The 20,109-nt window shown below is 50.2% G+C and overlaps 3 protein-coding genes across 12 annotated transcripts in view; all 3 read right to left on the reverse strand.

Annotated features, from left to right (window-relative positions):
- Nucleotides 1–260: 260 nt before the first annotated feature.
- Nucleotides 261–5,505, reverse strand: LOC100228336 (guanylin). The gene is made up of 3 exons (XM_002189797.6): nucleotides 5,325–5,505; nucleotides 2,011–2,200; nucleotides 261–1,154 (listed from the first exon to the last, which is right to left on the reverse strand). The coding sequence occupies exons 1-3, from the start codon at nucleotides 5,397–5,399 to the stop codon at nucleotides 1,090–1,092; spliced, it is 330 nt and encodes a 109-aa protein (XP_002189833.5). The 5' UTR covers nucleotides 5,400–5,505; the 3' UTR covers nucleotides 261–1,089.
- Nucleotides 5,506–8,535: 3,030 nt separating this feature from the next.
- Nucleotides 8,536–13,470, reverse strand: LOC105758748 (uncharacterized). Of its 2 annotated transcripts, XM_030289240.4 has the most exons (12): nucleotides 13,079–13,469; nucleotides 12,855–12,916; nucleotides 12,215–12,371; nucleotides 11,585–11,841; nucleotides 11,151–11,236; nucleotides 10,518–10,621; nucleotides 10,191–10,308; nucleotides 9,851–9,959; nucleotides 9,345–9,520; nucleotides 8,965–9,083; nucleotides 8,788–8,832; nucleotides 8,536–8,657 (listed from the first exon to the last, which is right to left on the reverse strand). In XM_030289240.4, exons 1-12 carry the CDS (start codon nucleotides 13,188–13,190, stop codon nucleotides 8,551–8,553), a joined length of 1,452 nt encoding a protein of 483 aa, XP_030145100.4. In that variant the 5' UTR covers nucleotides 13,191–13,469; the 3' UTR covers nucleotides 8,536–8,550. The 2 variants fall into 2 exon arrangements, with proteins under 2 accessions (XP_030145100.4, XP_072773421.1); XM_072917320.1 differs by lacking the exon at nucleotides 8,788–8,832 and having other exon boundaries at nucleotides 13,079–13,470.
- A 1,305-nt stretch (nucleotides 13,471–14,775) lies between these two features.
- Nucleotides 14,776–20,109, reverse strand: part of CCDC30 (coiled-coil domain containing 30) — a 35,575-nt gene continuing 30,241 nt past the window's right edge. For all 9 annotated transcript variants that reach the window (XM_072917318.1, XM_032752098.3, XM_041720390.2 and 6 more), the window contains 4 exons: nucleotides 18,912–19,048; nucleotides 18,520–18,631; nucleotides 17,132–17,199; nucleotides 14,776–16,587 (listed from right to left, as the gene is read on the reverse strand). In XM_072917318.1, coding sequence (XP_072773419.1) covers nucleotides 16,380–16,587; nucleotides 17,132–17,199; nucleotides 18,520–18,631; nucleotides 18,912–19,048 — 525 coding nt within the window. In that variant the 3' untranslated portion in view covers nucleotides 14,776–16,379. The remainder of the gene's footprint in view (nucleotides 16,588–17,131; nucleotides 17,200–18,519; nucleotides 18,632–18,911; nucleotides 19,049–20,109) is intronic.

Raw genomic sequence — 20,109 nt, forward strand, 5'->3', positions numbered from 1 at the left:
AAATGTAAAATCTCTGATATGGACTTGCATTACCATGACAGACCTGAGGGTCTGGTTTTAAGATCAGGATATCTTTAAAAGATATCTTTCATTCGGGGATTATTTCATTAAGTTCAGGATATTTTAAAATGCTATCTTTCATTCAGACATGAAATGCCTTATATGGGGAAAAAGCAAGGAGGCAAGAAGAGTATCTTCAAACAAAATCCACCCCCAAACCCAGCAATAACAAACAAAACAAAATAAACAAACAACAAAAATCCAAATTATTACAGTTTTTTATTGCCTGTACAGCATATAAACATGGACAGATAATTTCTTCCCAATCTTGCCACCAATAAATAAAACTACAAACAATGCTTTCATTTCAGTGTGATTCTAGCACTGCACTTTGGAATTCCTTTCTCTCAAAGAGAGTTTAAAGAACTTTGATATTCCAGCCAGTGAAGAAGCGTTCCTGTGCTGCTCTACACCCATTCCCTAAATCAACAACAATCAGTACAAGGAACAGGCTGATTTCTGACTGTCAGAGTGTTCCTAAACACCAGGAATTCAGGTCGAGTTACTTGTTGCAGTTCTGCTACAAACTCAGAGGTGTCACCTGCAGACAGGTGGAAGGGAAAGGGAAGGAGGGACTGGGAAAGGGAATAACCCAGTGCTGTTCTGTGCAGGGGAGGCCAAACCACAGGCAGATATGAATGATTAGATACTCCTTATTGGACATTAAATATTAGATATTAGGCATTGAAAAGGCTGCAGGGGATGCTGAGTTTCACACAGCGTGTTCAAATCCAGGCAAAATAGTGGGAAATGAAACCCAGGGCATTTCCATTCCAGTGTCACCCAGCTCCTGCAGCACTGGAACCTCTCAGAGGAGTCCCAGCCTCCCTGCTGGCAGATCTGCTCTGCTGGTGGCACCTGATCCAGGTGCTGCAGGACTGCAGGGATGTCCTCACCAGCAGGCAGCTCCAGCTTGGCTGGGGTGGGAGATGAAGCCCAGGAGTATTGATTGTTGAAAGTACATGATCTTGCCACAGGAATGCACAAACTTCCCAGCTGGACATCTCTTTTGTGGGTTTTTCCACCTTCTCAGAAGCAGCCGGCGCAGGCAGCGTTGGCACAGATCTCACAGAGGTCATCCTCAGCAGCCAGGCCTGTCCAGGGGAAAGGAGGGATTCAGTCAGGTGCCAGCAGGGCAGAACTGCCTGTCAAAGCATCTGTCAAAGCATTTGGAGACTCATTTGTGTTCCTGCTTTGTCATTTGAAAGACCCTTGGAGGTAGAGCTGCTCTAAGTAAAATTAGCTCATGCTAAAATCTGACTGAAGGAATGAAATCAGACCTGAATCCCTTCCACATGGGAACATGTGGAAGCAAGAGGACAACAGGATATGGCAGCATTTTATCCTGAAGTGTCCCTTGTACTGGACAGTAGATAACTGCAATATAATAATTTTAAAAAGCAAACACTGCAGCAGCAGCAGCCCATGGCAGAGGGACTTTGGACAAGGAGGAATGGCTTAGAGAAGGGTAGATTTAGATGAGATATTGGGGGAAAATCCTCCCTGTGAGGTGGGCAGGCCGTGGCACAGGGTGCCCAGAGCAGCTGTGGCTGCTCCTGGATCCCTGGAGGTGTCCAAGGCCAGGCTGGATGGGGCTTGGAGCAGCCTGTGATAGTGGAAGGTGTCCCTACCCATGGCAGGGGTGGAATGGGATGAGCTTTAATATCCCCCCAGCCAAACTATTCAGTGATTCCATTATTCTACTTTGGATGAACTTTTTCCTGGCCACAGCAGTGGGATGTGCTCAGCTCAGCACTGCAGGAGTTTTCCTCAGGTGGTTCATGGAGCCCAGCCTCTGCAGGAGAAGGGGCAGCACAAAGGCAGCACAAACCCTCCCAGCTGCCCTAGAAGTGACACAGAAGTAACTCCGTGGCTTTGCCTCCTGCTATTGGAATGTTTAAGGTTGAAAATTGTGGTAAAAATGAAAACTACGAAATATGAACGACATACTCAGCCTCCTAAAAATCATGAGCGCATCTTCCCTCTTGCACACAGGCCGGAATTCCTCAGGGAGGCGTTTCTCCTGGCAGGGGGAGTAGCTGGCCATGGGAACCATCATGCGAGGGTTGATGTGTCTGTTGCCATCCATGAGCTCCTTCAGCTTCTTCACGGACTCCAGGGGGAATCTCAAGTCTCCATCCTGTGAAGAACCAGAAAAAAGAAGAGTCAGGAAGTCAGGCCTTTTGCAAATCCATTCCATTCCAAGCAAAAGCTCTCCCAAAAAATATAGCGGAGGGAAAAGATGGTGCTGAAAGAAAGCCAAGATAAAACCTGTGTTGAATAAAGGCAGTGGGCAGAGGGACAGTTCTGTCCTGGCTCATCCCCATGAGACAGACCCATAAAATCTGGGATAGGAAGATCAAAGCTGGGAATCTTTAGCCCAAAAAGTGAGAACTGGGAAATATCACAGAATCCTGGAATGGGTTGGGTTGGAAGAGACTTAAAGCTCTTCTCATTCCACCCCTGCCATGGGCAGGGACACCTTCCACTAGACCAGGCTGCTGCAAGCTCCATCCAGCACTTCCAGGGATATGTGGTAGAGACATACAAAATCATCACTTGAATGGGGATAAATGGGAATTTATTTGTTTCACTGTTTCTCCTAACACAGCAGTGGGAGTGTCAAGTGTTGGCTGTGACCTGGCAGGGTGTGACCACATAAAAGCAGCTCTTCTTTCACACCACACATTGCTGAGGGCTTAAACCCTTCACCTCAAGACATTGTGGAAAGTTTCCATTAATTTAGAATCACAGAATCTCTTGAGTTGAAGGGACCCACAGGGATCATTGACTCCAGCTCCTGGCCCTGCACCGATGCCCATCAATCCCACCCTCTGCCCATTTAAAACTAGCTCACACAATCCATGAAAAACAAGTTTTTGGAAGCATAAATATAACACTTCTGACTTAAAGTTCACACCAGAAAATTAAGGAAGCTGGGACAGTACTCTGAGAAATATTCCTCTATGTTTTAGTTGCTTCTCCCTGTTCATTGGTTAAGGGTCATTCCCTCAATTTCAAGAGATTTCCCCTTTTTGAGGTCATAAATTTAAATTGCAGGTGTTGCAGCTGTTTTACCAAGTGCACAAAGTCTGTACCCATCTGCAGATAATCAGAGTTTGGCCTAGAAAACAAATAAGCATTTTCAAACAGATTTATATCTGCTGTTTTAACATGGTTTCATGGCCAACATGTAGTCAGCAAGGGGATGTGGGAGGTTCCAACCCCATGGCACAGTTTGGAATGAGATAAATTTTAATGTCCCTTCCAACCCAAACCATCCTGGGACTCTGGGATCAAGCAACAGCTCCTCATCCAAAGAAATAAAATGAAGTGACTCTGATACAGCAGTAGACCAAATATTAACATTTGTTTCACATCCCCATGAGTTCAATGGGGAATGGAGTGAGACAAGTGGGGAGGGGATTTGATTCTGGCTGAGGTTTTGGAGGGTTTTTTACAGTATCACATTATTTTGGTGTTAAAGGTTTAAAAAACCCAATCAGGTAGGCTTTGGATACACATTTACTACGTCAAAATATTTTCTCTTGCAATCAGTTTATGATCTTACTCAGGTTAATTTATCAATGGAAGTCAATTATCTTGGAGATCTTTTCTGACCTTAATTATCTATAAAAGTTAATCAGGCACTGACATCAGCTGCCCCTGGGAGTGGTGGAGTCACTATCCCTGGAAGGGTTCCAAAAATATGTGGATGTGGCACCAGGGGAAATGGTGGATCTCTCTGTGCTGGAGGAACAGATGGATTTAATAGTCTTAAAGGGCTTTTCTCACCTAAACAACTTTCTCATTCTGTGATCAGCCTTGGCTGCCTATGAAAAATTCACTTTTCCTATAAAGGCAGCTCCAGATTCAGCTCTTGGTCACACAACTGAGAAGCAAAACTCATAGATCTAAAAAAAGGTGGATTTCCACAGGCACAATTTCAGAGAAATCAGGAACTGGGAAGAAACCCTGAGATCTGCAGGTCCTGGGGACAAAAAAAAACCCCAAAGGAACAGCAAAATAGAGACAAAACCCCACCACCTCGAGTAAGAAAGATGTATTAGAGAGAGCTAAATTTGACATTCTGTGGGACAAGGAAGGGAAGTCTCGGGAACAATTTCAGGGAAGAAGAGTGCAAGCCAACTTTGTGCAGTGAGGAATCAAAGAATCACTCAGACCTCAAAGACTTCAGGTGAAAGGAGTGCAACACACTCAGAGTTCACTGCAAGTACAGAGGGGAAAACATAGATTTAATGATTAATGAGAGAAGAATTCCAGCCCAAACTCCAGAGATGCACTTTCTACTTTTTTTATGCAAACTAGAAGCAGCCATTTTCATTTATTAATATTTTTATATTAATAAAAACAGGGATGTTTTTCACTGGGTAGGAAGCTGTTTGCTCCTCTGGAGAATGAAAATGTTGAAGAATGGTTTGAGAGAAAAGAATAGTTTAAACCTGCTACCTATGGATATCTCTGTCATCCAAAGGACAAAAAAGAGGATAGTCCAGGACACCTTAGCCCTGGAAAGTGCTGCACACACATAGATAGAGTCAATAATTGTTTAATAAGTATTTGTTTTCCTGGTCCCCAGAGGAAGTTGTTTACATTCAATCAGACTGAAATCCCCACACTGTCTCTCAGGAGAAGTGCAGAAAGATCCAAAGCTTTCCCAATAACAGACCAGAGCCTGAAGTACCTTCTTAACCCCTTCCACATTGCATGGACTATCAGCAATAGGTGCTGTGTGCTTGGAAAATTTCACAGAGGCTCCTTTAATCACTTCTCTGCCTATTAATATTTAATTGGATCCAGCTAAGCTCTTCTTTTCCCTTTTTTTCACAGGCTCCATCCCATAACTCACAGATAATTTTCACAAAGAACTTCCTGCCTAGAACCAGGCAATTTTTCCTTTGTCACATCTTGTTTGCATCACTCTCTAAAGTCAGCACCTTCACCACATGTGGCTTTAGGTCTAGGAGAAAATTACAGGCATAAAACACTTCAATACCTAAGGACTGAGCAGAGACATGGCTGGAGAAAGTAAATAAACAGCAGCAGCATTTAGTGATAGCTGAAGTGTTTTACAGAAGGAAAACCCAGAGTGCAGGGAAATACAGGTGGAAATCAAGGCGGAGCAAAGCAAAAATTCAGGTCTATTTATTTAGTTCAAGATTCCTGTTGCAACCAGAAGTTTAAAAAAATATCAGCACTTTGTTGAATTTGTAATATCAACAAAAGAAAGAGGAAAAACTTACCTGAACATAGACTGCCTGGGAGATGTGCACCAGGACAAGGACTGCCAGGACTGTCCAGGAAAGAAAGCTTTTCATAGTGCCTGCAAAGCCAATTCTCTCCTGAACTGGACAGATTTTATTTCCTCTGCCTTTGGCCTTTTTTGTGTCTCTCAGACTTTCCCTCTTCTCCTGAGGTCTCAGACTGCCCAGCAGTCAGAGCTTTATAAAGACTTCATAGAGCATTATGCTGGTAATCCATTAATCCAGACTTTCTATTGGCATATCATAAACCCTGAGGGGACTCTGTTATCTGCTCAGTAGTGCAGCTGGTCAGTCACACCCAGGAAGATCCTGGGATTTATGAGTTGCTCCGACTTTGAGGTGCTGGCTGTGACACAGGCAGGCAATATGTTCCAAACTGCAATAAATAAATGGTGGGGATGGAGCTCAGGCAACATCTGAAAGTCCCCATAATTCTGGCCACTTTCTGCAGAACTGGAAGGAAAAAAAGGAGTTTGGAAGAAGATAGGAAAAAAAAAAACCACACCAGCCTGTTGCCTATTTTGGGAGTCCCAGGAACTAGGAGTGTAACCACATAATCATGGAATTGTTAAAGTCAGACAAGATCATTGAGTCCAACCATCAACCCAGGATCTGCAGGTAAGCTGTTCACCACTCACCTCATCCCCAAATGCCACATCCACACATTTTTTTAACATTTCCAGGGGTAGTGACTTCACCACTGGCCTGGGCAGCCCCTTTCAGTGCCTGACCAACCTTTCCACAAAGAGATTTTCCCAACATCCAACCTAAAGCTCGATTGGCACAACTTGAGGCCATTTCCCCTGGTCCTGTCCCTTGTGATCCAACTCCTGTCAGGGTTTGGAGAAGCTAAGGACCAAGGCAGAGAATTTTAAGCTGCACCTGCACATGCCCAGCTCTAAAATGTCATCTCTGCTCTTTGCAGCCCCTAATTAAAAGGAATGGGGGGTGTCATTAAGGGCAAAGGCTGCCAGGAATCAAATCCATTTCTCAGTGACTTCCTTGCTTACATGGAAACACACACAGATGTCACACAGACGAAGGATCAACGTGCCTCAGCTCAGTTCTGACATCAAGCTCAGGTCCTCAAATCTGTAAATGATTTCTGGAATTTTGTGGCTTTGGATTAACACAGGCACCAGGAGAACAATGTTCCTGATCCCAGCAGAGCAGAAGAGGGCAACAGTCACCCACTAAGCACCTTCCTCAAATCTCAGCAGTGTTTTATGCCCCTAAGGTTTCAGTTCTTGCTGTAACCAGAATTATTGTTCAAGTTACAGTGAAAATCATCTTTCTGCTTGGAGTAAAATTCCAGAATCCAAAGCAGCCATGTCCCCAGTCAGGGGCCTTGGAGGAAGGGAATGGGACTTTTTTGATTCAGTACAACCCAAAAATTGCTGTAGAATTGAAGCTGAGCTGACAATGCAGAGTGTGAGCTGACAGACTTTGCTTCTCTCTTCTCCACCAGCCTCATACACACAATTTGAAGCCCTGGAACAATCTTTATTCCAAGAAAACAAGCCTGTTTCCTCTCCTGTAATGATTTCTCTGCTTTCTGCTGCCCTGGCCAGCAGCCAACAGCATTTTCAACCCCACAGCAGCTGAGGCCTCTGCCCTTAATTATTTTAATGTGGGTCAAGGGTGGAACAGCAAAGGGCAGAGCAAAAACCTCCTCTGAGAACATTTCATTTCCCACATGCTTGGGAATTTTTACAATAATTTTCTTCTCCAAAACTTGGTTTATCTTCAACCTGTTAAGTCCTGAGTACAGCTTGGTGGAAACTAAACAACGGAATAAAGAGGCATTGAGGGAACGAGAGAATTGGTAAGATTGAAAATAAACAAAATTATCAAACCCAGCCTTGGAGAGAACCCAAAGAGGCAATTTTGGAGAGGTGTCACAAGAACACCGAACCAACAGATGCAGACAGAGCTGTAGTCAGGGGTTCTGTGTCCAGTGAGGTGTGGTGTACCCAGGGCCCTGCCTTGGACCAGTGCTCTTTGGTCCATTTTAGCAAACAAAGGCCTCAACATTCATTGGCTGCATGTTATAGAGTTCTCTAATTAATATTCTGTCTTCTATTGGTTAATTGACTTTCTCCCTTCTCACACTAATTAGTCCACCAGTCTTGTCCATCTTTGGAGTCGGTGGCTGTGAGTTGGTTGTCATGATCCCCTCCTGCTAAAATCACCTTTCATAGAGTGAACACCTTGGACTGGTGACCTGGTCCTGTTTGTCCCTCCTTAGGCCCAGCCCAAACAACCCTGAGGGTTGTGCAGCCCTCAGGGGGACCTGAGCAGGTTGGGGAGATGGGCAGAGAACCTTCTAAAGCTCAACAGGGGAAATGCAGGTTCTGCCTCTGTGGAGGAACAACCCCAGGCACCAGCACAGGCTGAGGGTGAGGGTGACCTGCTGGAGGAGCTCTGCAGAGAAGGACCTGAGGGTCCAGGAGACAGTGAGCTGGTCCTGAGCCAGCAGAGTGTCCTTAGGGGCCAAGGAGGCTAATGGGATCCAGGGGACATCAGGAACAGCATTGCCAGCAGGTCAGGGAGTGCTCCTGCCACTCAGATCACTCCTGGGAGGCATATCTGGAGTGCTGTGTCCACTTCTGGACTCCTCAGGACAGGAGAGACATGGAGCTCCTGGAGCAGGGCCAGTGGAGGCTGCAGAGATGATGAAGGGCCTGCATCTCCCTGCCAAGGAAAGGCTGAGGGACCTGGGGCTGCTCAGCCTCAAGAGGAGGCACAGATGAGAGAGAGCCTCACCCCTGTTTGTCCCTGTCTGCAGGGAGGGCTCAGAGCAGGGCCCAGGCTCTGCTGCAGGAGGCCCAGCCATGGACAAGGGGAACGGGCAGGAACTGGTGCCCAGGAAACTCCATCTGAAGACGTGGCAGAACTCCTTTGCTGTGCAGCGATCGAGCCCAGAACAGTGGTCCAGAGAGGGGTGGAGTGCCCCCCAGTGCGGATATTTCAGACCCATCCAGACACAATCCTCTGCCATGTGCTCTGGGATGGCCCTGCTAGAGCAGGAAGGTGGGACCAGATGAGCCACTGGGGTCCCTTCCAACCTCACCCATCCTGGGACTCTGAGTCGTCCACGTCCACCAGCCCCATCTGGATCGCCAAACACTGTTGTCCCAACCAGGGACTCAATCCCTGGTCTGGAGCAGCAATTTACACACCAAGCTGATGGGTTTCTAGGTCTTTATTCCTTTTTCCATGGTGCCATGTGGTTGTCCCCATGTCCCAGTTCTGTTGCTGTCTCTTCGTGGACCTCCAGCTTCTTCACCAAGCTCAGGTTAGATCCAGAAGCTGTTCAGGATTCAGGAGGTACAGTCAGGAGGTCAGAGACCTTCTGCTCACCAGGTCTGCTCCTGGAGGTTCTGTAGCCTCCAGACACCCCTGCCCTGCAGACCCAGCTTTGCCAGCCCAAGGAACCCACCTTGTCTCCCTCCTGCCTCGTCCTGCCTGAGGCTGTCACCTAGGGCTGGAAGGCAGATCTGGATCAGGGACAGCTCCAGCACCCCCCACACCCAGCCAGGAGCACAGACAGGGCTGCAGCCAGGCAGGGAGGAGTGTGCTGCCACAGGAAAATGCATCTTTGCTTGGAGATACTTACTGAGGGGATCGTCGTTGGACCATTTCCGTAACTGGTTCATCTGCAAGGCCTTCATGCACTGCTCCCGGGCAATTCTGTATGGCTGCAGGTTTAGCAGGACCTGCTTTGCTCGTGGGGTCCTGCAAGGCAGGGACAGGTTCTCCTCTCACAGCCTGGCAGGAATCCTGCCTGGCCCAGCTCCTGCTGCTCCACGTTCCCTGTGGCCCCACCACCCCCTTCAGCACATGGGACACCAGGAGCAGGGGCTACCCCGGGGCATGCCCTTGTCAGGGGCTGTCCAAGGGACCCTACCCAGCCCAGAGCTCAGGGCTCCACTTCCTTGATCCTAAAGGAGTCCCTCCTACCTGCTCAACCCCCCTGTTCCTAACAAGCACTCGTACCTTGGCTGTGGTCTTCTCTGAGGGGACAGTGTCTTCTTCTCCTTTGTCCCTTCTGGGGATAAAGCAGCAGCCACTCCTGCCACAGCAGCCACCCTCTCCTTCCTTAGCCTTTCAAATGCTCCAGGAGAGAATGCAGCAGCCTTCTCCAGACCCCCCTTCTCTGCCAGGGATGGAAGCTGTTACATGAAGCAAAGGGAAGGCAGCTCAGACATTTTGGCAACAATAAGAGTCCCATCCTGCAGCCCATGACCCAAGGGACAGTTTGGATCCCTCCTCTGTCCCCTAGAGTTCTTGGCAGTGACCCTCTGCTTCCTGAAGAAGTCAGGACACCACAGAGGATCAGTTCAGTGAAAGATTCCTGGCAACACAGCGCAGAATGATGAAGTTGTTCCCAGGACTGAATGGAGGACCCAAAAGACATCCCAGCATGGGCAGATCCAAAGAGATCCTTCCAACAGCCTCCCTTGCAGTGCTGCAGGACACGATCCTACATCCATGTAACACACCTTGACACGTTTTCCCTGCCTGGTGGGAGCTGCCAGCCCAGCTTTGGCTGCTTCCATCTCCTCGGCGGCTCTGCCCTTCTTCACAGAGTTCTCAATTGGAGGCAGCAAACTGCAAAGATGCCAACAAGCGTTTTCTCTGAGAGAAACAGTGAGAACATCCTCTCTGGTGTTTTTCCAGGCCTCTCCAAAACATTGCTGCCCACTTCCCATGCCATGGGAAGGGCCAAGGCCTAGGGCATGTGCCCATATCTGCTCTCCATAAGTGCAGGCAGCATGGTCAAAGGTGACAGCTCCTCACACCTGTCCAGGAGCATGGAATTACCTAAAGTCAGACTCTCACCTCTCTCTCTGCACTCCACCATCAGCCTTTTTCTTTTCTCTTCCCGTCACTTTCACATCACGTATCCGACTTGGAGAAAGGCGTGGACGAAGAAGGAGGCGTTGGCTGGGAAGGTTTCCTGAAGAAGAAAAAGAGGAAGCTCCTCTCAACTGCATCTCCAGAATGCTTTGGACATGAGGGATGTCCCAGCCTCCCTGTCCCAGCCCAGTCTCCTTCCCTGAGGGCTGTCCCACTGCTTCCTTGGGTCCCCATTCAGAAAAAGAGGGACCTGCTGGGACAAGAATTCCCTTTGGCATGGAGGATGTCAGTTCCTAGGAGGGAACGTACCCGGAGTTGTTTGGTGCTCGGTGTTGGTTTCGCATGTTGTGCCAGTGCCTTGTAGGTAAACACTTATAGGATGTGGCTGGGACTTCCCATCTGCCTGCACAAAGCTGCAAAGAAGGTGGTGACAAGTCTGAATAAGGGCAGTGGAGTCCATGGCAGCCTCTGGGAAGAAGCTGTTCCCAGGTTACCACTTTTCCAAAGGAAACATAACACTGGAGCACGGGCAGAAGAGTCTCCCTCCACAGGGCTCCTCTCAGGCAGGTCTGGGATCCCAGAGGTGCTTTCCAGAAAAAACAAACCCGCAGTGACTGAGAACATCCCAGGCTCTGGGGCCTGTTGGTTCCCAGTCCTTCTCAAAAGACAAGGAAGGAGCTGGTGAAGCTGTCTGCTCCATGGTCCCCAGCCGTGCCTCCAGTGGTCTTTCCCACTGAGGTGGGAAGGTAAAGCAGTCCCTCTTCCCAGGGCATCCACCTGAAGACGCTCCCCAAAGAAGCCAGAATGGCCATGGCCCTTGCACCATTTCAATTCCACCTCCAAAATGAAATACATCCAAGGATTCCTCCCACGTGGGAGGAGCCAGGACCAAAAGGTGTTGCTGAGTATCACCCCGCCATGCACAGAAACAATTGCACTCACTGCGGCAGCACAAAGACACCTCCAGGAGGAAACTGGGAAATGTCCTTTTCCGTGTGGGTGACGAATAACGGCTTCAGATTTGGTGACTGCAACAGGGACAGACATGGCAGGGTCCACAGGGAATTTACCTGCTGTTCACAAGGCACAAACCCCCTCTTCCTCTCCTAGCCCCAGCTGCCTCCCCTCAACTCCCAGCCCCAGCTCTCTCTCCACCACCCTGTGCCCCTGCACTGTCCCAAATCCATGAATATCCATCCCCACCACCTCAGCGTTTTGGGACAACAAGGCCAGCAGCTTCTCCAAGGAGCCAAAGCCCAGGGCTAATTCCCTGGGAGCAGCATGGCAGGCTCAGCTTCAGGACCATGGAAAGCCACCCAAGGGCACGGCTGTGTCCCCAGGAGTTTGAGGGCACGTGAAATACGTGCCAGACTCACCTGGAGCAAACTGTCTGCCACGCTCTGTGACTGAGCCACCTCTCGGACCAAGCCTTCAAAGAACCTCATGGCCACGCGTTTTCCCCGGCAGACCAGGACGCCGATGTCCTTGAACACAAAGTCCAAGTTCTGGCCACTGGACAAGGCCCACTCACAGATCTTCAGCGTGGCCTTGACGCACGTAATGATGGTGGCTTTGGACTTGTGCAGGCGCAAGGCCACCTCAGCACAGACCAACTCGTCCGCTTTGGAGAGCCCTGTGGAGAAACCACCCAACACAAAGTCACTCACTCAGCCCTTCTGTGGCCCCTTGAGAGCCCCCCAACCCCTCCCACCACAGTGACTCTTCACCCAGCAGCAAATGTCCTGCTTCTGTGCCATGAGCCCCAGTCCCTGCACTGCCAGCTCAGCCACCACGCTCCAGCTCCACAGGACCTCTCAGGTGCTGCAGGTGCCAGCTGGAATGCTGGTTCCTGCCTTCCCAAGGTGGTGGGGACCATCAGTCCCTTCAGTGCCAGGAGATTCTCAGAAGCACCTCCAGGAGCAGCCAGCACTCCGTGGGCACCCAGAGAGCCCTGGAGGGACCCATCCATGTCCGAAGGGAGCACAGGGCTGAAGGGCTCATCTTACCAGACACGGGGCTTTTCCCATGGAGGAGCTTCTCCCCCATCAGAAATGGCTTGTTCAGATTAAACTCCAGACTGTCCGCCATGAAACCTTCCCCTTCTCCGTGCCAGATGGGTCTTTTCATGATGTGGAGGGTTCCCAGGCCCATCAGCCCAACTCTCTGGAAGCAAAAGCAGGCAATCAGAGGGCAAACAGGAGGGAAGGCAAAGGGTGATCTGTGGCCTTTCCATCCCTGCAGCTCCAAGGCCTGAGATGGAGTCCCCACAAAAGCTTTGGAGAAGAGCCTTTCACTCCAAATGGTTCCTCACTCCCTCCTCTCCAGGATCTGCAGGGTGCAAGACATGTGGGGAAAACTCCCAGAGCCTGGGGAGGCCCAAGGAGTGCAGGAAGGTCTGGGATGGCTGGAAAGGAGGGTGTCCCTCCTTCCCAGCCATTCTGGGGAATACTCCAAAGAGGAAATTAAATATTCTTCTACTCAAGCATTGCTTGACCTCCTGCCTGTGCTCACAACAGGAGTCTGACTAAAATGCAGGGTCTGCCTGGGACACTTCTGCCCTCTAGGCTGGCTGAGGGCAGACAGGATGGGGAAGGATCAGGAAAGCCCCATGGTCTTGAGGGAGGACCATGAGGAAAGAATCCTCACCTTCTTCAGCAGCAGGTCTTGGTGATAACACTCAGACACAGAATCCCAAACTTTAGTGATTTCTGTCGGGAGAAAGAGCTGTGCTGAAGTTATGAAGTTCATCATCCTGCAAAGTGTCAGATCCCCTTCTCCAAAGGGACCCTCTCCCTGGGCAAAGAAACCAACACATTCCCACCCCCAGGGGCAGGAGGATGCCAGGATTTTGGGGGAGCTCAAGGCTTTACCATCCTTGTTGAAGTACACAAGATCCGGAGACAGTGTGAGCAGGAAGCTGGAGAAAAGCTTGGTCATGGCTGCAGCTCCTCCTGCCTGACTTCTTTCTCTCCTGCTGTCCATCCCACCATGGCCTTAGGATGGGAGGCCTGGTGGGACAGAGAGGCACCACGGCTGTGCTGGTCTCTCAGGGAAGCGGCTGTTACAGTTCCATGGAGGCAGAATGTCCCATTGTGACCTCACATGTGTCACCAAGGGGCTGCAGAGCCCCACACCGACACAGACACCCCCCTGTCCCCAGGGGAAGGAGGCTGCACTCCTCATTTTGAGGGGCTGTCCCCACCCAGCCACTGCCCTTTCCACTGCCACTGCTGAAGTGGCTGGAAAATCGGATGGAAACGGATTTGGAATGATTTACACAGATACTGTCACACTGGTAACTGCTGTGTTACGAGTTTGGGGTTTGGCAGAAAACAAACCTGATTTCCCAGCTCATCCTGAGGGATCAGAGGGACTGGAAGCAGCAGGGCTGAATTCCTGACAGGAGCCAGTTCCACTTGGCAGGTCTGGTCACATCCAGTGGAACTTTCACAAACAGAAATTCAGCAACAGTGCAGTTTATTGAGCAGCAGGTTACAGACTCTTGTTAGACTGAGAGTGATAAATGCACTGGAGCCACAAAAGCTGTGCAGGAAAAATGTTCCCAGGAATTCTCTGATGCATCTGGAGGCACAAATCTTCACTAAGGGGTGTCCATGCTTTGGGGAGGAGGGAGGAGCATCCAATTTATCTGGAAATGAGGGATATCAAGAGCCATAACAAGAGAGATTACAAAAGCTCTGGGTCTTGGCACGGGCAGAACAGAACGTGGCACCTGAGCAGCACTCCCTCTTCCCCCTGGCAGATTCCAAGGACAGGGATTATCTGGCTTCTGCCTGATAACCCATCACCCTCACACCTAGATACTCCCATCAGCACATATCCCATGGAAATCCCTTGTCTCACACTGTGGGCCTCATTCCTGCAGCACTGGATACCTCCAAGGCACTGGTGTTGGCAGGGTCAGGAGGTGATGGGCTTCAGTCATCAGTAAGTTTCCATCCTGGCCAGAATCCAAGTTATCCAAAATATTTGGAAATAGTTTTCAAAGCTGCAGCAACAATGGTGCCATTCCACTCAGGCTCTGACTCAGGCAGGGAGCATGTGCAAAGTGCTGTGGGTAGGATGGGGGTCAAACCTCCTGCTCTCTGTGGTCCCAGTGTTCAGAATATTCCTTGGTAGGAGTTGTTGGGCATCAAACAGAAGAACAAGACCATGCCCTGCTCCATGTTCCTCTCAACACCACATCAACACAACCCAGGGGACTTCCCTCTGGTTCTGTATCTGCACCATGGGCCCTGTCACATCTGGAGCTTTGCATTTTCTTCCCTGTTTTATGCTTCCAGCACTGGGGAGGTCCCACTTCAAGTACTGTGGTTGTTTTGGGCCCCTTGCACCAGACAGACCTGGAGGCACTGGAGGGTTGTGGAAAATGGCCCATCCTGTTGTGTGGGCACAGAGCTGCTGTGAGGTGAGGGAAAACTGATGGAGCTGTTCCAGGGCATCTCTGAGGTGGGATAACCCAGGCTCTTGGGTTAATACAGCCCTTGGAATGGATGAAAGGACACTGAATGATTGCTGTGTACACACACACGTACATACATATCTATTTATATATATATGTCACATTTATTTTAACACTTTGGTTGCAATGCAAGTTACCTACGTAGCCATTTTAGTTATTTCCTTTAGAAATACACCAATATAAAAGTATAAAAATAACACTTTAGAAAATACATGAGGAAAAGAAAGAAAGAAAGAAAGGATCAGAGTAGAGGGTGGAGAGGAAAGGTCTCACCACCCATGGGTGCAGTGACAAGACTTGGTTATTGCAATCTCAGTGTCCACAGTCAAAGTGGTGGTCACAGTCTGGTTCCATCAGGGGTGGAAGCTCCAAAAATCCAAAGTTCAGTGGGTTAATTCAGGCTCAGCTGGAACACACAGGTACCTTCCCTGGGGCCAGGAGTTTTACATTGCCAGGGCACAGCCAGAGGGATGAGGATGCACTGAACCCCCAGACACTGCTCACACACACTGGGGTGTGCACAGCCCAGGGCTCTGTGACACAGAAAATCCCATGGAGAGGTTCTGTGCACCCCAAAAGGCTCCGTGAGGGCTGTGGGGAGCCCAGACAGGCACTGCCAGGGACCAGGGGCACCTGGGCATGGCACAAAACAAACCAAGGGGTGGGGATACCCCCCAGAATAGACACCAGGGCTTGGGATACTCCCTAAGGGACAGCCAGGGTGCAGAGGGGGCACACTGAGGGGTCCAGAGCTGCCTAAAACACACAGGGAGAGGCCAGGAGGCACAGAGAGGCCCATGGAGAGGCACAGCCATGCTCTGTTCCCGCCTGATCTGCAGCTCTGATCCTGCTGCTTCCCTCCTGGCATCCTCAGACTCCCTCCACTCCCTGTTTTGCATGGCCTGATCTCTCTCACTCTCACCCAAGCATGAGACCATCAATTCCAAATGTATCTCCTCTCCTTCCCTGGATGCTCATATCCCTCCTCTCTTCTGCCCCTATTCCATTTCCCTCTGCTCTTCCATCTCCCTCAGTCTCATTTCTGACCCCTCTGCCCTTCACATCCTGCCCCCAGAGCTTCTCTTTCCTCCCATCCTCCTTCCCTCCACATCCCCACCCTCTCCCATACCCTGTTCACCTCTGCACAAAGCAAAGGGAATGCTGAGAGCGTGGAAAAAGGGCAATGACAGCTGTGGGCATGGACTGTGGGCACAGGGTAAAAGGGAACATCTCTAAATTTTATTTATCAAAATTATAGATTTGGACTGGACAGGGTTGAGGGAAGACACCCTCCCTGAAGAAACCCTGTAATGGGTTTATCTACAAATTCCAGCCTCCAGCAGTGGACCTGGGATCACACACACATTTACAGGTGGACAGGTAAAAAAAAAAAAAAAAAAAAAAAAGGTGAAGAATCATTTAGTTGGAAATAAGGGGGTCAGTCCATTTGGCAATTCTCTTTCTCTGTCATCCTGTCTTCTCTTTCTCTGTCGTCCCTGGCCCCAGGAGCCCAAGTCCTGTGGCTCAGGGAAGGCTGCAGCAAAATTGCAGGTCAGAAGCTGTCAGAGCCCAGGCTGCAGCAGCAGAGTTCAGAAGCTGTCAGAGCCCAGGCTGCAGCTCAGGGAAGGCTGCAGCAAAAATTGCAGTTCAGAAGCTGTCAGAGCCCAGGCTGCAGCAAAAATTGCAGTTCAGAAGCTGTTGGAGCCCAGGCTGCGGCTCTCCTCCTGCAGGGGTGAGGCTGCAGGGGCCGTGCTCTCCCCGGGGGAGGCCACGTTCAGGTACCCAATCTCTGAAGGCTGCCAGGGGGACAGGCAGAAGGAGGAATCCTGGCTCTCAGCCTCTCCCTCAGGCTTCGTGTTCTGCGGGGCCTTCAGGGCGAGATCTCGGGGTGGGAAGCTGGAAATAAATTTCCATTTTCTGTCATTCTGTGGAGTCTGAGAAACCCTTACCCAACATCTCTGAGCAGCACAGAATGATGTTGATGCTCTTCTCTTGGACCAAGGCACCTCCTCCAGGCAGTCCAGAACCTGCTTGGACCATCCTTCACCCCAACAGTGACCAAACCCCCAGAGCTGCAGGGTTCCTCTGCCTTCCCCTCAACTGGTTTGGCAGGGATTGGAATGGAGGAACACATCCCAGACTGATGTGGGACACGGCTCTGGCCATACCAGGACTCCCAGTCTCACCACCTCTTGTATAATGACTCCTCCAAAGCCCCTGAGCAGCAAGATTCCTAAATCCCAGAGTGTTCCCCAAAATATTCTGAAAATTGGACTTCTCCATCCCATCAGCTGACAGGTTTCCATACCATTTTAATACTATTTTCCCTAAAATTTGACCAAAAACTAACAAAAAAGGCCTCTGGGAGGTGAAAGCACAGGGTGGAGCAGCCAAAATGCTCAAGTGGCTCCTCCCTGGCTCCCCCTGCCCCCCACGGTACCTGGCACGAGGAGGTGGCAACACCTTACTCTGTGGTTGGCGTTCAGAGCCAGGAACAATCTTCGAGTCCTGGAAGGAGGAACAGAGACTTTGAAAGGAGGAGGCACAGGTCAGACACTGAATTCCAACAATTCCTGGCCTTCCAAGCTCTCCCCCAGCTTCACTGAGAGTCCTCTCCACCAACTGCAGCCCCACAGAGGTGCCAATCAGGGATTTGGTTGTCCTTTGGGTGTAAATTTATACTCAAAATTCCAAACCAAGCCTCACCAAGGCCAGGTGAGCCCCAAACAGCCCTTTCCCCCTCAACAGCTCATTTCCAGCCTAGCTGGAAATTAAAAATCTCTCCAAATTAAAAGTGCCATAAAAATCCTAAATCCGCCTGGTTGATTTGAAAACTCTTTGATTTCCTGGGTTTTCTCCATTTCTCCTGCCAAAGTTCTTCATTAACATGGCCAACTTTCACCCAGCTGAGGAATTACTGCTCAGCTTGGCCTGAGGAGGGAATATTCTCAATCTCACTCCTAGGGCTGGTTCTCCTTTCCTAGAGCCAATTGTGGGAATCCAGAGCTTCCCTCTGGCTGCCCTGGAAGGTCTGGGACCCTGGCAGGGGTCAGGAACCCCCCTGGACAGAGCCCCCAGAGACACTGGCTGTGATCTCTGTCCATGGAAAAGAGTTTTCAATCCCACAGGATTAATTACCAGCTCTGAGTGTTTGATATAAGTAATAATTAAGTGTGGCACGGGTGCAAAAGTAAAATTTTAGGATTCTAGATTACGGGTTCAAAGGGGACAAGATGGAGGAAATTGGGTGTGCCTTGTCCTTTTTCTCCTTCTTCATGCCCTCCATGTTTCACTGTGGTGTTGGCATTTTTCTGTTGGTTCAGGCTGGGGACACACTGTCCAACGTAGGTGACAGATATTGGCACGTTATTGTAAATCCAGCACAGGTAGTTTGTGGTATTTAATGTTTGTACCATCCCACTGAGGGCAGAGCCCCACACGCTGCCCTGCAGGACAGAGCTGCGGCAGGGCAGCAGAACATGTTAGAGATAAACAGAATAAACAACCTTGAAACCAGCACAGACCAATTATGGCTTCTGCTTTGGCAGCGGGGCTGAAAGACAGAGACTTTCTACAATCTCAGAATCATCAATACCTCGGATTCCAACAGCCAAGTTTGCAACTGAGGCCTTGGATCAGCTCTAAATGTGCCAAGTGAGATTCCTGTCCCTGTGGAAGCGCCCCTCACAAAGCCTCTCCTCACCATATCTGTCTCCACCTGCTCTCTGGGAGCCCTTTCCATCTCAAGGGATGGATCCAGCTCTTCCCCAGCCCCTCAGACATCAGCTCCTGTGATCCCTGCTGGTCCCAGCCCTCCTGGGCTCTCACCTCTGTGTTGGGAGTGGGGCTGCTCCTGGCAAGGCGCTGGGAGGAGGCCACATGGCTGGAGAGCTGGAGCTTGTCCTGCAGCCGGGCATTCTCCTCCTCCAGGATCTTCCCTCTGGCCATGGCACAAAGCACAAGTTATTTTCCTTCCAGCCATGTTCCATTTTCAATCGGAAATTTCCTTTTCCAGCCTCAGAGCTGTTGCTTCTCCACAGCCTCCAGCTCAGTGGCGAGGTCTTGGATGGGAAAACGGGGTAATTACTAATTACATCTCTAATTACAGCTGTGAAAGCTGTGCACCAATGGCTGGGGCACAGGCTAGACTTCCCTCTGGAATTCTTAAGAGAAAGAGGCACAAAAGCAGGAAAAGGGGATGGACAGCAGCAGGGGCTTACCTGCTCTGCAGGGAGGGAATCCCAGACCGGAGGCTCCAAGTGGACTCCTCCTGGTCTGATATTTTTTGGAGGAGCCGTCGCCTCTCCTGAAGTAATTTCTCATTCTCAGCAGTGATCTGGGCAATCAGCATCTTCCCCTGAGGGTGGTGGAGGAGGAAAGAACAACCACCAGTTACTCTTGACTCTTCTGTCCTCTCAAACCTCAGGGCTTTCCCAAGGGACCACCAGCTCCCAAAAGCTTGGAGGCACCAGCCCTGCAAGTGCTCAAGAACGTGGATGTGGCACTTGGGGACATGGCTTAGTGATGGTTGCACTTGATGAAGATCCTCACCTTCAAGGTCTTCTCCAGTCCCAGTGACTCTGCAATACCCTGTTTGATGTAAAATACCCCAAAAAGAGGCTCTGGGGTCACTTCCCAGCAGGAATTGCTGAGGCAGAGGAACATGGAGCCCAGCCAGTGTCAGACTGGGATTTGAGGATGTGGCTTCCCCCAAGGGCAATCCTGAGCCAGGAATTTCCTTTTGGCTTTTTGTTACAGCAGGTTGGTGCCCCTGGTCCCTTCCTGCAAGGAGGGACTTTGGGCAAGGGCCTGGAGTGCCAGGAAAAGGGAGATGGCTTCCCAGGGGGCAGAGTTAGATGGGATATTGGGCAGGAATTGTTCCCTGTGAGGTGGGCAGGCCCTGGCACAGGTGCCCAGAGCAGCTGTGGCTGCCCCTGGATCCCTGGCAGTGCCCAAGGCCAGGCTGGACAGGGCTTGGAGCAGCCTGGGACAGTGGAAGGTGTCCTTGCCCATGGCAGGGGTGGTGTGAGATGAGCTTGAATGTCCCTTCCAACTCACATCATTCCCTGAATCCATGATCACTTTCACAGAATCACAGAATCACCAGGTGGGAAGAGACCTTAAAATCATCGAGTCCAACCCAGCCCCAACACCTCAACTCAACCCTGGCACCCAGTGCCACATCCAGTCTTGTTTTAAACACATCCAGGGATGGTGACTCCACCACCTCCCCAGGGAGACCATTCCAGAACTTCATCACTTTTTCTGTAAAAAACTTTTCCTAATATCCAACCTGTATTTCCCTTGGTGCAGCTTAAAGCTGTGTCCTCTGGTTCTGTCAGTGCTGCCTGAGAAAGAGCCCAACCCCACCTGGCCACAGCCACCTTTCAGGAGCTGTACAAGTGATGGGGTCACCCT

This window comes from Taeniopygia guttata, chromosome 21 (assembly GCF_048771995.1).
Source record: "Taeniopygia guttata chromosome 21, bTaeGut7.mat, whole genome shotgun sequence".
NCBI classification, from domain to species: domain Eukaryota; kingdom Metazoa; phylum Chordata; class Aves; order Passeriformes; family Estrildidae; genus Taeniopygia; species Taeniopygia guttata.